Here is a 13,196-nt window from a genome sequence, read left to right as displayed (position 1 = left end):
TGGAGTCTGTTCATGAAATGACCTTAGCTTTAGTGAGTTGCTGCTATTTGGATGAATTTAAATTGATTTCAAATGAGGAAAGGGGCAACGTTATAGGAGAGTATGGGGCACCAGTGGTTGCACAATCATTGCCCCTCCTTAAACCTTTGAAGGACCCTGATGACCTTAAGTACTTACTGGTTGTTTTCAGCATCTGTCACTCCAGGTTCTCTTAGGTGAAGCTATTCCCCTCCCCCTCCCCCTACATCCTTAGCAGTCTGATTTTAGCACCCACTGTTGCAATAAAGGAAACGACCATGGTTGCTCTGGCTGATGACTTCCCCCAAGAGAAGTATGGGGGAGTCTGACCATGTTTCATAGAGAAGTTATCTTTCCAGATTCCCTTTGTGGGTTGGTGATTGGAGACACCATATTGTGGCAGTTTTGCTCTTATGTGGAGGGTAGAATTGAGAAGGCAGGGCTAGGGGATTGTTACTCCTGTGAGATTCCACAGGGATCAGTATCGTCTTCTGTTGTGTTTGGTGCCACTGGCTGAAGCCATCTGGGGATGTGGTGTCATCAATAGGCAAACCACTTGTTCAGGCCATCCAGTTTTCTCCAGAACACAGACAAGAAACTGATGCTAAGCTGCTTCAATCTGAGGGTGGACTATCCTGCTTCGTGTATCTTGGATCTGATCCAGTAAAACCCTCTGTATTCCTCTGCAGTCTTCTTGGATAGTTAACATGTTGTGTCTGGGTCCCAAGGGCCACAGCTTCTGTGCTTTTCCTTTCTGCTTCCAAACGTTTGGAAGAAGGCAGTGACTATTGGAGGGGAGAAAGGGGAGTGAGAGATCTGTGTTGCTGGGTGTAGATCCGCTGGTGCTTCTGCCTTGCTTGTCTCCTTCAAATACTGGATCTGCTTTTTTTAAAAAATCTTACCCATGAAAACTGTGGAATCTTTCCTTAAGATCATCATCCCATGTCCTCTGGCAGCTTCAATTCTTTATTGTACCTCCTGGGTGCTTGCTATCCTGACTGTGGTCTTTCTTACCCCTACCTGGACAAGAGGTGGTCATTTCAGCAATCTGTCTGACTTAAACAGATGTTGAAGGAAAAATCTTGAGAGCTCTGCTGAGCAGCACAGAGGGACATCAGACAAGCACCTAAATGTAACTTCTGCATGCCTTCCTTGATCTCAGGGACACCAAACAATTGCCTCTCCTTTTTTTCTTCATGCCACACAAGCTGCAGGCCGCCACAGGGCATTTTTATTTGTTTCAGGAGTCGAATTATATATGGGCAAGCCAGTCAATATCGATTGTCGTCTCCTGTAAGAAGCTGAGGTTCCCTCAGAGTAGTCTGGCTATTAAGTGGGATTCCAGGGCCTCAGAATGACTAGGTTTTGCACAAGCCTAGCTGCAAAGTCCATATCCAACCCTGCAATGTTAAATGTATACGTCTGGTTCTCTTACTGAGTGGGGATTAAGAAGGTTGCCCATGCAGCTGCTAAGCAGCAGGGGCCAAAGGGAGTCAAGAAGATTAGAGGATTGAGGATTAGTGTTTAAGGGGACAAGTGGTTATGGGGGTCAGCTGCAGAGTTGTGGGGGGTTAAATCGGGGGGGGGGGATTTGCAGGTCACTCACACTACAGACCCATAGCATGAAGTGTGAAGGTTTAGATGAAAGCCTATTGAACCATACACGTATGCCTCTCACAAAGTTGCTATCTGCAACCTCACATTCATGAAACCTACAGCTCCATAGGTACGGTAATACATGCTATCAACTTGGTTATGCTGTGTGGTTTTTGCCAGTATTTTCTGTTTTCCCATAACTAGGTTTATGGCTGCTGTTCCCCTATCATATGACAAGCAAATTATGAGCAGGGATGCTTTTAAGCCCTTGATAATTTACTGCTACGAACTCTTGAAGTTGATGCCACTGGAGACTTGACACGTAGAAAAACTAGCTTTACTTACTACTCTGAAACTCTTACTGCTGCAGCTGATCTCAAAACACTTCTTTCATAAGCTTTCAGTTCGCTTTTCACATTACCTCTGCACACACCCACTCATGAAATGTGTTGTATTATTAGAATAATTTATTTATATCCCAATCTTTCTACTTACCAAGGTAGTGCTTAAGATGACTACTGGCTGTATCCAAAATTCCTACTGACATTGAGAGAGGCTGATCTGAACCTTGGTTGCTCACAGAGGAACTTGTGGATATAACTTTACTACAGGAGGGGTCTTGGTTAGGCAGGGCCTTGCTCTCTTTCTCATTCTGAGTGTGCTGGTTTCAATGACTGGGTATGGCAGCACTGATTCATTGTGGAATAGTCAAGTACCAAAGTAGCCAACAAGGGTCCCTTCAAATGTTCTTGGATTTTAATCCCCACCAGCCCCAGTTGGCATAGCCAATGCTCAAGGGCAATGGGAGTTGTAGTTCAACAACATCTGGAGGTCACCATTTTGGCTACCCTGAATCTAGCAGCACTCAAGCCCCTTTGTATAGAACTGTGCACCCTTAGGTGTGCATAAGTTGGTCATCTGCTTAGGACTTGGGTCCAGGAGAAAGTGTTTCACTTGGATCAGAGTTCAGATTGCAGCCTCCTTAAGGCTTTTGCAATTGCAGCCTAGGAGGGAGTCTCAGCAGAATTCCAGTGGACAGTGGTGTGTGATTTCAGGGCTTACTGTTCCTTTGTCTCGCTATCCGAGACCCAAAGAAGCAAATGTGTGCATCATAATAGGGCCGCCCTACCACAAAATGAATCCTGATTGATAATCAGCCACTTCTTAACTGATCAGCTGGTTGGTTAATAAAATAAATTTGCATGTTCTAGATTTCTCTCAAGAGCTTACATTTTTAATTAAAGCTGCCACTCACTGTTAGAAAGCTGTCTCCAATATTTCCTCTTTCCCTCCTTACTGCGGTGGCGATACCTGCAGCCAAAGAAAGACAGACCTGGCTTTGATTCCCCCTGGTCTGTAGCAAACTGCTGCTGGATACTCGAGTCATGGCTCTGCAGCGCTGGGTTGGGCTTTGTGCCAGTCCGTGCTGTGCTTGGGTAGTCTCCATTCAGTTTTGTGGTTTCCTCAAGAAGTTAATTGTGCTCTTTCTTTGCCCTGAAAGGAGAGCTGTCCCTGCTTTGTTCTCCCAAAAGATCGGATTCTGCTTTCCAAATAAATTATGCAAATGGAAGTGCTACAAAATTGTCTTGTGCGCAACAAGCTCATGTTACTTTCTTTGTTCTGAACTCAAGTCCTTGAGGTTTTCTGGAGGGAGAAGCGTGGTGAAAATGGACTGTGCTGAGCAAAGGAACACGGGGACTGAATGGAGAAGGGGCACGAGACTTCAAGGCCACGGCCCCAAACACACACAGCAGGCCAGTCGGCACGTGTTGTGCAGCACAATTGCTCAGCAAAGTGAATCGTTCAGTCTAAGCAGGGGTAGAACTGATGTGCCCTTCCCCAGCATTTGGGGTGTTGCCTAGTGGTGGGAAAGGAGATATCCCCCCCCCCCAAGCTTTTAATCTCCCTCTGCCAAAAAACTATTGTCAAAAGAAGTGTTTATGTTCGCTTCTACTGGTTGGTGGAGATGAAAGGCTGGCTGGGGGTATAAAGAAGTGTGTTTCTCTTCTGCCCAACCCAAGCAGTGAATGGCAATATGCATTTTTTATTTTGTCATTGAATTGTTTTATGTGGACGCTGAAAAAATGTATAGCTTGACTCATCTTTTGTACACAGCCTGTGGATAGCCTTGCCCTGAAACACAGCATGCAAGGACTTTAAAAATAAATGTCGGCCTTTGGCAAGGAATGAGGGGAGATGGGAAGGCCTTAATTCATTGTTTAAGCCTGTTGGTCGCTTTGCCTTAGGGCAGGAGGGTGTGACTTGACCAAACTGGCCTGTTGGGCCTAATTCAGCCTGTGGGGCAGAGTGGGGGGCACATTTCCAATGAAGAATTAGCTGATTAGTGTTTTGTAGGCAAAAAAGTGGTCATCTGGTATCATTGTGATCCTGGTGATTTGACAGGTGGGTAGCACTACCACCTGTCAAACTTGGCCCACCACAGGTGGGGTAGATAAGCTGGCCAGATTCCATTCCCCACCCCTGTATTAGATGCTAAGGCTGTCCTAACTCCAATCAGCAGGACTTAACTTTTGAGTAAGCAGGACTAGAAATGTGCCTTAAGTTTTCAGGTCTCTTCTGGGTGGTACACAGAACGGGAAAAGAGTTTATGTAGGGCACAAAACCAAGAAACCCTGGGTGGTAGCTGCTGCCGTTAGCCAATACTCCTGCTTTGAAAATAGGCAGAGATTTTTCCACCCCACCCTGGTCTGTTAAACACCCTTTCATTCAGAAAAGAATGGAACTGGAAGGTGTTTATAGGGCAGATGTTGGGATCACTTCCAGTCTCCTGCAGAGATTCTTCTACCTAACTGGGGACAAGACTAGCAAGAAGCAATGATGGTCCCAAAGCTGCTACATGGAGCATTTGTATTCTTTGTGGTTTTCCCGCTATAAATTCAGATACTTTGCTCAGATCCTCCAAGTGTCCCTATTTTCCAAGGATGTCCCTGATTTAGAGAAGCCGCCCCGGTTTCTGATTTGATCCTGGAACGTCCCGCTTTTCCTTAGGATGTCCCTATTTTCATTGAAGAAATGTTAGAGGGTATGACTTTGCCCTGTTTTAAGGTTTTCTTATTTTCAAGAATGCTGCACTGCAGACCAGCTACTGTAATTGCAGGCATGCAAATACCCATTTAGCTGATTGCCTGTGGCAGAAGAATCATCTCCAAATGCCCAGACAGGGAACTTAACAAAAGTCTTTCTTAATCTACAAAATGACTGACATAGTTTTTTAAAAAAAATGTATGTGGGCTTGTAACATTTTCTGGACTTGCTGGTACAGCCGCTTTGTCTACAGTGAGCAGTATAATCTCTGTGTTGGGCAGGACCATGCCCTCAGCTGACTCCTTTTCTCTGCAAAACGATGGTTCTCAGTGATTGGTCATAAGAGCCCTCTTGGACTTTATCAAATAGATATTTATTTATGGGGTAATTAGTGCCAGTCCAAGCAAGCTAGATTGTGTAGGCCTTTGATTTGACGTGACCATGTTTTCTTGTCACAGTGATTCTGACATTGTGTTTATTTCCTTGCAACAGTTCTGTATTTCAAGTAGCCCAAACATTCAGGCAGGCATGCCTGTTGCTTTCATTGAGCATAACTGTTTTGCTTCCATTGCCCTTCTCTAATACTGCTAATATGAATGGTGGGGCCTACATGGAGCAATGGAGTGGACTTCAAAGTCAAAGTGATGCTGAAGGTAGATGATGAATCGAGACTGAATATACCTCTGGTGTTTCTCTTGTTGAAATACCTGGAAAGCACTGGGAGCGCAGGCCCATTAAATCTCTCCTACCTACTGCAGAATTGCACCTTCCATTCAGAGATCTGTGTTAAACATTGCATGTATCATCTTTTTAATAGTCTGGGTTGGTAGGGGGCAAGCAGTGATGTGGGGTAAAAAATAATGAATAGGTGCCAATCGCAAATGCAGTATTATGCAAGCTTGGCAGTTTTCATAGTTGTAATTGTTGTTTTTCAAGTAATTATCTCTGGCAATGAGATAGTCAGCATATCATGCACAAGCCTTTGGATTCCTAAAATGGATTAGTGTGTCAACAGTTTTCGGCACCTCTGTTTTTTTGCTTAAATTTGAACAGTATTAGGAAAGTGGAAGCTATTAACTGTAAGTCTCTCCCGGTAATTCTTCCCCCACCCCCATAATGCAACACTTAAACCACATTAATTTAATAGATGATGATGATGATGATAAGGGAAGGCTTTGATTTTCATCCCCTCAAATATATCAGGTCAAACTTTTGTGGTGTGTTGGGAAAATTTTTTAAAAAACCACTTTTGTTTACTAAATGCAAGCAAAATAAACGTGATAAATTAGTACATTCTCTAAGGTATCGGAACTTGCCTCCAAGCAAATTATCCTAATTTGCATAGGATTTTAGTGTTTGGAAAACCCACATCACTGAGGGCAAGGAAGGAGGAGAAAAACCGATGGAACATGTTGTGGCCTCCCCTAACACCCTTTTATTTCCCCCCTACTTGTTGTGCAGGTCCATGGTGGTATTGTGACGCCCATCGGAGGGGAAAGCGAGCACGAGAAGACAGGGTGGGGGCCTGCGCCTGTGAAGGATGCTGAAGAAAAGCAACCTGGTTCTCTGGGGCGTGGTGCTTTTTGTGGCCTGGAACGCCCTGATCCTCTTCTTCCTGTGGACTCGGCCTCAGTCCTCCTCTGACCACAGCCGCCTCACCGAAGAGGTCATCCGACTGGCCCAGGACGCAGAGGTGGAGCTGGAGCGCCAGAAGGACCTCCTGCACCAAATCTACCGCTACAGCGCTCTCTGGAACAGGAGGAAGGCTACTGAAGCCAAAAAGCTCCACCTCTCGGCTGCGTCCTCCGCCCCGCCTTCGACAGCTGCCCCCTTGCCCCGCCGCAGCCAAATCTCTCCAGACGCCGTCTTGCCAGTGCTGGTGATTGCCTGCGACCGCAGCACGGTCCGCCGCTGCCTCGACAAGCTGCTGCATTACCGCCCCTCTAAGGAGCGCTTCCCCATCATCGTGAGCCAGGACTGCGGACACGAGGAGACCGCCAGGGTCATCGCCTCCTATGGAGACGCCATCATGCACATCAAGCAGCCCAACCTGAGCGACATCCCTGTGCCCACCGACCACCGCAAGTTCCAAGGCTACTACAAGATCGCCCGGCACTATCGCTGGGCCCTGAGCCAGGTTTTCAGGAACTTCAAGTACCAGGCGGCCATTGTGGTGGAAGACGACCTGGAAGTCGCCCCAGACTTCTTTGAATACTTCCAGGCCGCTTTTCCACTCCTGCTAGCCGACCCCACCCTCTGGTGTCTCTCTGCCTGGAACGACAACGGCAAGGAGCAGATGGTGGACGCCAACCACCCGGAGCTCCTCTACCGTACGGATTTTTTCCCCGGGCTGGGCTGGCTTCTGCTGTCCGACCTGTGGGACGAGCTGGAGCCCAAGTGGCCCAAGGCCTTCTGGGATGATTGGATGCGACACCCTGAGCAACGGCAGGGCCGTTCGTGCATCAGGCCCGAAGTGTCGCGCACCATGACGTTTGGCCGCAAGGGCGTGAGCCACGGTCAGTTCTTTGACCAGTACCTGAAGTTCATCAAGCTCAACGACCGCTTCGTGCCTTTCACCCAGATGGACCTCTCTTACCTCAAGAAGGATGAGTACCAGCGCTCATTCCTAGCCCAGGTCTACGGGGCCCCTGAGCTACGGGTCGAGGAGCTGCAGGGTAACCAGCGCCGGGAGCTGGGCACTGTCCGAGTGCAGTACACCACTCGCGACTCCTTCAAGGCCTTCGCCAAGGCCTTGGGGGTCATGGACGACCTCAAGTCCGGAGTGCCCCGTGCCGGCTACCAGGGCATCGTCAGTTTCCTCTTCAGAGGTCGCCGCGTTTACTTAGCACCTCCTTCGGACTGGACAGGCTACGATCCTAGCTGGAGTTAGCAGCTGACGACCCTTAAGCATGTTGGACCCTGTTGTCAAAGGGGTGCTTGGAGTTGGGAGTGGGGGGCGGGGGCAAAACTCTGTATTTTTCTTTTCCTGTGTGGCATTCGAGTGCATTCCAGGGATGAGGGTGGTTTTGTGCACTTAAAATTATGGGGTAGGAGGGGCGGGGTTGCAGGGGTTATTCCGATGCCCCAAAGAGGGGGTGAGGTGGAGCGTTCCGAGTGCTCTCTCCGTTCTACCCTCCAGTGCCTATTCTCTTTTTTTTCTTTTTGGCGTGGTGGTCTGTTCACTCATTAGATCCTTGGTGGCTTCTCCAAGTCGGTGTGTTTTTGAGGTCAAAGCCCGTGCTAAACCAAAGCAGCAACCCATCGAGGTTTTCCCAGCTTCGTTGAGCTCATGGAGGCCTGCGCAGCTTGTGGCCCAGCAAGCCAGGTGCGGGTCCGCAGGCACACAACATGGCTTGATAACTTCCCTGTTCCACATATGCAGGCAAGCAAAAAAATTGCTGGTAGGTGGCTTTGCATAGCTGGTGTGTTGCATTCCGCCTGATGGGTCACAGTTTGTGCAGGCCTGAGCAATAGGGAGGAAATGAGGGCCTTTTCTCCCCTCTTGACTGCCTGTTCCTTTCTCATTTGGACATAGTTGAATGCTAGCATTGCAAACAGGAAACTCCTTTGGACGTTCAGTGAGTCCCTTAGAAGGACCACTTTTATTGACCATATTGGCCATTTTTATTTGGGTCTCCTGAATAACTCATTCTTGAACTGTGTTCGATGGGAGGTAAGGTGCGTGCACTGATAAAGGTGATGTGAGGATTGCTCAGGTGAGGCAAGTGTCTAAATCTCCAGTTGTTTTTACCTGGGTAATAGGCATGGGGGGAGATGTGGTTGGTTGCCAAAGGAGGTTCTTGTCAGCTGGTTCTTACTGTAAGCTACGGCGACTGAAATCCAGACGGGCTGGACCATTTCAGATGGCAGGTGGGGGATTAAATTTGAAAACTCACCCACATGAAATTCCCCTTATATGTGCCAGGCTAGCATGTCCAGGAGAAGGTCTTGGGCTAGCTTTTTCCGTGACGTGTGTGAAGGAGCATTCAAACCCCCACTTAGTCAGAAATGGTACCATCTTGAGCATCTATTTGCTCTCAGTTATGTTTTGTAGCCACCATTATAAACACCATTATAAACATGACATCTAAAGGGAGGTTGGTTTAATTCTGGCGTGATGCCATGTTCTCTTCCCAGGTTGAGTGAGGAAACTTGTCCCCAATGGCTGCCTTAATTCGCCTTGGGTTTTGGGGGGAGGGGCGGTCCCTACATTCGGCCCCACCACAGAGGTGGCTTATCCCTCAGTAGCATTTCTTGCAACTGGTTGTCATATTAGCACTGATCCACCACCAGGTCTGTGGGAGCAACGGGGCAGAGGTAGAATCCCCGAGTCAGCAGAACACACCATGGGAGGAGCCCAGCCTTATTCAGCAGTGCAGAAGCTTCTTTCCCCGTTCTTGCCTCTAGAAGGCGCTGCTGAGCTGCTTCAGAGCCACTAGATGAAGTAAGCATGGAGAAGGAGCTTCGGACCTCATATGGCCAAAATTCAGACCACACCAAAGGGTAGTATTTTGTTTGTTTCTTTGGATGCTGTATTACTTTTTGTCTTTTTTTATAAAAAAAAAAACCTATTCAAACTCTCCATGGTGAATGAAGAAAGAAATACGGGGTTGTATTCAACATAGCACTAAGGAGATCGTTCTGCCAGTGCAACTATTTCTTCTGGTCCAACAGAATGATCTCCCCTGTCCTCCTCCATCCTTGTGTACTGTTGTGGGTTCTCCTAACCCTCTGGAGCAGATATGGAAAGGGCGTGGGGAGGAGAGGGGAGAAAGTCCTATTGCGCTAGCTGGGATCCTTCTGCTGGCTTTCACTGGTTCCACAATTTAGTTGAATACGGCCCCTTGTCTCTGTTTTGGAATTCCACTTCAGTAAGGAATTTCTCTCCTGCGGCCAAGTTCAGCAAAATGGGTGTGGGAGGCCTTCCTTCCGCATCTCTTGTTTTCCTAGCTGGTGCAGATGGAAGAACAGGAGATGATGCCTCGGGGGAACCGCATTTGAATGATCTTGTTGCATCTATTTAATTATGTTTCATTAGTACTTCCTTGAAAAAGCAGTATTGCTACTGGGATCGTGAGAGAAAGACGTCTCTTCCGTTGAAAACCCTGATCATGAGATTATTATTTTCTTTTTTCAAAGGGTGATCCATCTTGGGTTTCTCTCAGAGGAGGAACCTCTGTGAGGGGATACATATTGGTGAGGTTTTGGGGGAAATATTCCGTTCGAAAGGGTGTTCACTTATGAATGGGAGATTCTCCATTGAAGGCAAAGGCCTTCTCTTCTCCCCTTGAATGGGTACCTGTGGAAACTCACTGACAAGACCATAGGAGGGTGAAAGAGAGCATGCAGTGATGGTGAGTTGCACTCTCAGTAGGTCCTACACCCTTCTTTGAAATTTGCTTGAATTGGGGGTGGCAGGGAGACATCAAGATGAAAATGAGGAGTTGCTCCAGGACTCTCTTTAGTTTGGGGTTCACATTCCTAGACACAAACTGATCTCCAGTGCAGGGAAGGAAGCACCTTGAAAGATGACCTCCTTGACCAGTGAAAGGCAGTTAGTGGGGTTGGGGGAAGGAGGAGCATATTCTGTCCCTATGCTTCCCCTTTCTGTCTTTAGGGGCACAAGCAAAGGCCCCTGAATTAGAATGGGATCTACCCTTCTTCCTCCTGTCCAGGCAGGAGTTGGTATTAGCACCCACCTGTAGAATTCTGAAGATTCAGCCAGTGGATGGGACACTGTTTTTAGGGAATTGACTCTACCTTTAATGCCAACACAAGGGCCTGACATTGAGGACTTTCTCTGTCCTTCCCACCCAACCCATTGTTTTGGATGGCACAGTTCTGTCCATCCAAGCCATCTATGGCCTGAACTCCTTCTTGTGGCATGTGGTCCGTGTTTTGTGTGAATGTCCTAGCTCACAGTGCTACTACCTCCCTTTCCATTCCCAGAGAGTGCTTCAGGTGAAGGGACTTGAGATCAGCCGAGATGGCTTTTGCCCCGGAAGAAGGTTTTGAGTCAGTCGGGGAGAATCCGCCAGCATCTTCAGTTCCCTCCTTCTCTCCCAAGCTCCCTTTCCGCTCCTGGAATGGTCCGTTTTGAAATTCCAACTGAAAGTAAAAGCTTGTGAAATTTTGGGGTGGTTGAACTCTTTAAGGTGTTTGCTAGAGAGATGCTGTTTTTAATGTCCAAATTTCAATTGGTGAAATGTTTGAAGATGCAAAAACTTATTTTCCACAGCAAAATAAAAGCCGGTCCTTTTCAAACAGCTCCTGTCTTTTGTGTCTTTCATCTTGCAGAATCGGTCGGTGTCAATTCTTCAGCGTTTCACGAGAGTCTGTAACAAAGGTCTGGCGGGGAGCAGGCAGGGAATGAGCAGACCAAAGATTCATCTAGTTCATTGTTCTGTCCCAAAGTGGCTGGCTAGTTGCTCCTGGACAGTTCAGAAGCGGGATGCAATAGTGATTTATTACACCTGCCCTCTTGTTCATTGGCAGCATAATGGGTCCAGAGGCAGCATACATCTTAACCTGACAGCTCCATTATACTTTGAATATGGAGCTTACATACCTAGTTAACATAGCTAACAAGAGCCATTGGCTAACCTATTCTCCATCCTCCTGTTGAGTAAATACGCCTAGGGTGGAAGAGGCATCTGTATAATTGGCACTGTTTGAAATGTGATGTAACATGAATAAAACCTGCAGCTTTCTCACTCATGTGGCTACATGTTGAGGTTAGCTATGTGGGTAGCTCCTTTCTCATATACTTTCTTCGCTGGAAATCTATTTAAGAAAAGACAAACATGCACAAGGGGACAATGAAACAAAAAAAGAATTGCCATCTACAGTCACAATAAATATAGATCTATTCGTATTTACACTTAATGTATTGACATATGCTCTCCAAATCATAGAACTGTAGAGTTGGAGTGTCTGAATAGGTATTCAAACAAAGTTGGTGTTTATAGAAAATAAGTTTGAATGTAACAAGGGTATTAAGGTGAATATTTACCCTTCTAAATCTCTTGGCACCTGCAAAGGCTTGTAATTTCCATTTTGTGTCGTGCTGATTGCTCCCATATTACAAGAATATAATGTAAAAGTATATGAACATTTGCAAAAATCAAGGATTTCACTGATAATAAGAGGTAGCATGGACAGCAACTTCAGACCAAAATGGAAATATCGCTGGACAAGCCCAGATATCTAGGCAGTTCATGATGAATTCTCAAGAGGCCTTGGCAGAGCAGACCAGTTGAGGCATCACAGGAATGAGAATAAGTGCTTGAATAACTTCATGGGTATATTTTATATATACCTCTTCTCTTCCAAAAAGCAATACAAAACCTTCCATTCTTTGCAATCAGGAACTTATGCAAAATATGCCAATACATGCAAGTCTGTCGTTTAATCCAGTTGTCAAAACTAAAACAAGATGATTCCCTTCATTTGAAAGTGTATGTTTAAGCAGAAACTTTGGTGCTTAGACCTCTGCAAACATCTGGATTTGTTAGGCGGTGTAACCTCCATTTTTCGTCTCATGAAATCAGTTTCTCCTCTCAAAGCCTCCCAGATTCTGTGTACAAGTAGACTTTCTCCCACCCATTCAAAAGTTGATAGGATTGTCATTTGTAATTAAGGAACTGATTTCCGCCCTGGATCACAGATCTTTGTGTTCCAAGGTGTTCCTTTATTTCAAATGGGAATTACTGTGTTTCCATAGGCAGTAGCAGCAGTAGAGTCGTGAAACCTGGGGCAGCATCTGACTTGGCCAGCTTTTCTTCAGGTGTTTCTCTAGAATACCTGCAGTATCCTAAGAAGATGTGGCAGCTGTCCATGAAATACCTGCAGGATACGACAAATGGGTTTTTGGAAAGGGGAGGGGAGAGGAAAACAAGCTTAGGCCTGAAGGTGAGCCCTGCTGCTGTTATAAAAGAGAGAACCGAATGTGATTTAAGGGAAAGAGTTCCTTGTTCTTTACCAGGAAGGAACAGCAAAGGGGATCAAGAACATTTCAGGTTGAAAGCAGTTATTCTCTCGCACGCACACCCCACAACAAAATGCAAAGGGAACAGATGCAGGTTGTGAATGCTTTGCCAACAACAGCAAAACTTCCTGGAATGGCTCCTGCTGGATCTTCCAGCAAATTGTTTTGTTTCCTTTCTCTGTGCATTTCAGTGACAGTTCAGGAGAGAGGGCTGCTCTTTTCCCCCTCTTTCCCGCCCCCCATCCTTCCCCAGTTGCAACTCCTGTCCAAACAGCCTGCCAGTCACCTAGGGCAGGCAACCAGAATCTCAATAACAAAAGACAAAATCAGCTTGACAGCCTGTTTTATTTATTTTATTTCATAAAAAGTTATGCACCGCTTGACTGTTTAAAAAGCCCTTGTAGCTGTTTGCAAAAAGATAAAACCATAAAAATCCAGAAATTTTTCCACCTATGCTGTGAAGCATTACAAAAGTTAAAATATTAAAACATATTAAAATTGCCACCACTTTCTAAGCATCTGCATAGACTTGTCTCCCCAGGAATGTTTT

At 46.4% G+C, this 13,196-nt stretch overlaps 2 protein-coding genes across 9 annotated transcripts in view; both read left to right on the top strand.

The window, feature by feature from the left end:
• MGAT1 (alpha-1,3-mannosyl-glycoprotein 2-beta-N-acetylglucosaminyltransferase) overlaps window positions 1–8,055 on the top strand; it is a 40,551-nt gene extending 32,496 nt beyond the window's left edge. For all 7 annotated transcript variants that reach the window (XM_053378973.1, XM_053378969.1, XM_053378972.1 and 4 more), the window contains one exon: window positions 6,121–8,055. In XM_053378973.1, coding sequence (XP_053234948.1) covers window positions 6,200–7,549 — 1,350 coding nt within the window. In that variant the 5' untranslated portion in view covers window positions 6,121–6,199 and the 3' untranslated portion in view covers window positions 7,550–8,055. The remainder of the gene's footprint in view (window positions 1–6,120) is intronic.
• LOC128408915 (uncharacterized) overlaps window positions 1–13,196 on the top strand; it is a 269,287-nt gene that overhangs the window by 238,330 nt on the left and 17,761 nt on the right. The gene's annotated exons all lie outside the window — the stretch shown is intronic.

Source organism: Podarcis raffonei, chromosome 2, assembly GCF_027172205.1.
Source record: "Podarcis raffonei isolate rPodRaf1 chromosome 2, rPodRaf1.pri, whole genome shotgun sequence".
Classification (NCBI taxonomy): Eukaryota; Metazoa; Chordata; class Lepidosauria; order Squamata; family Lacertidae; genus Podarcis; species Podarcis raffonei.
This window is presented reverse-complemented; position numbering and strand designations above follow the sequence as displayed.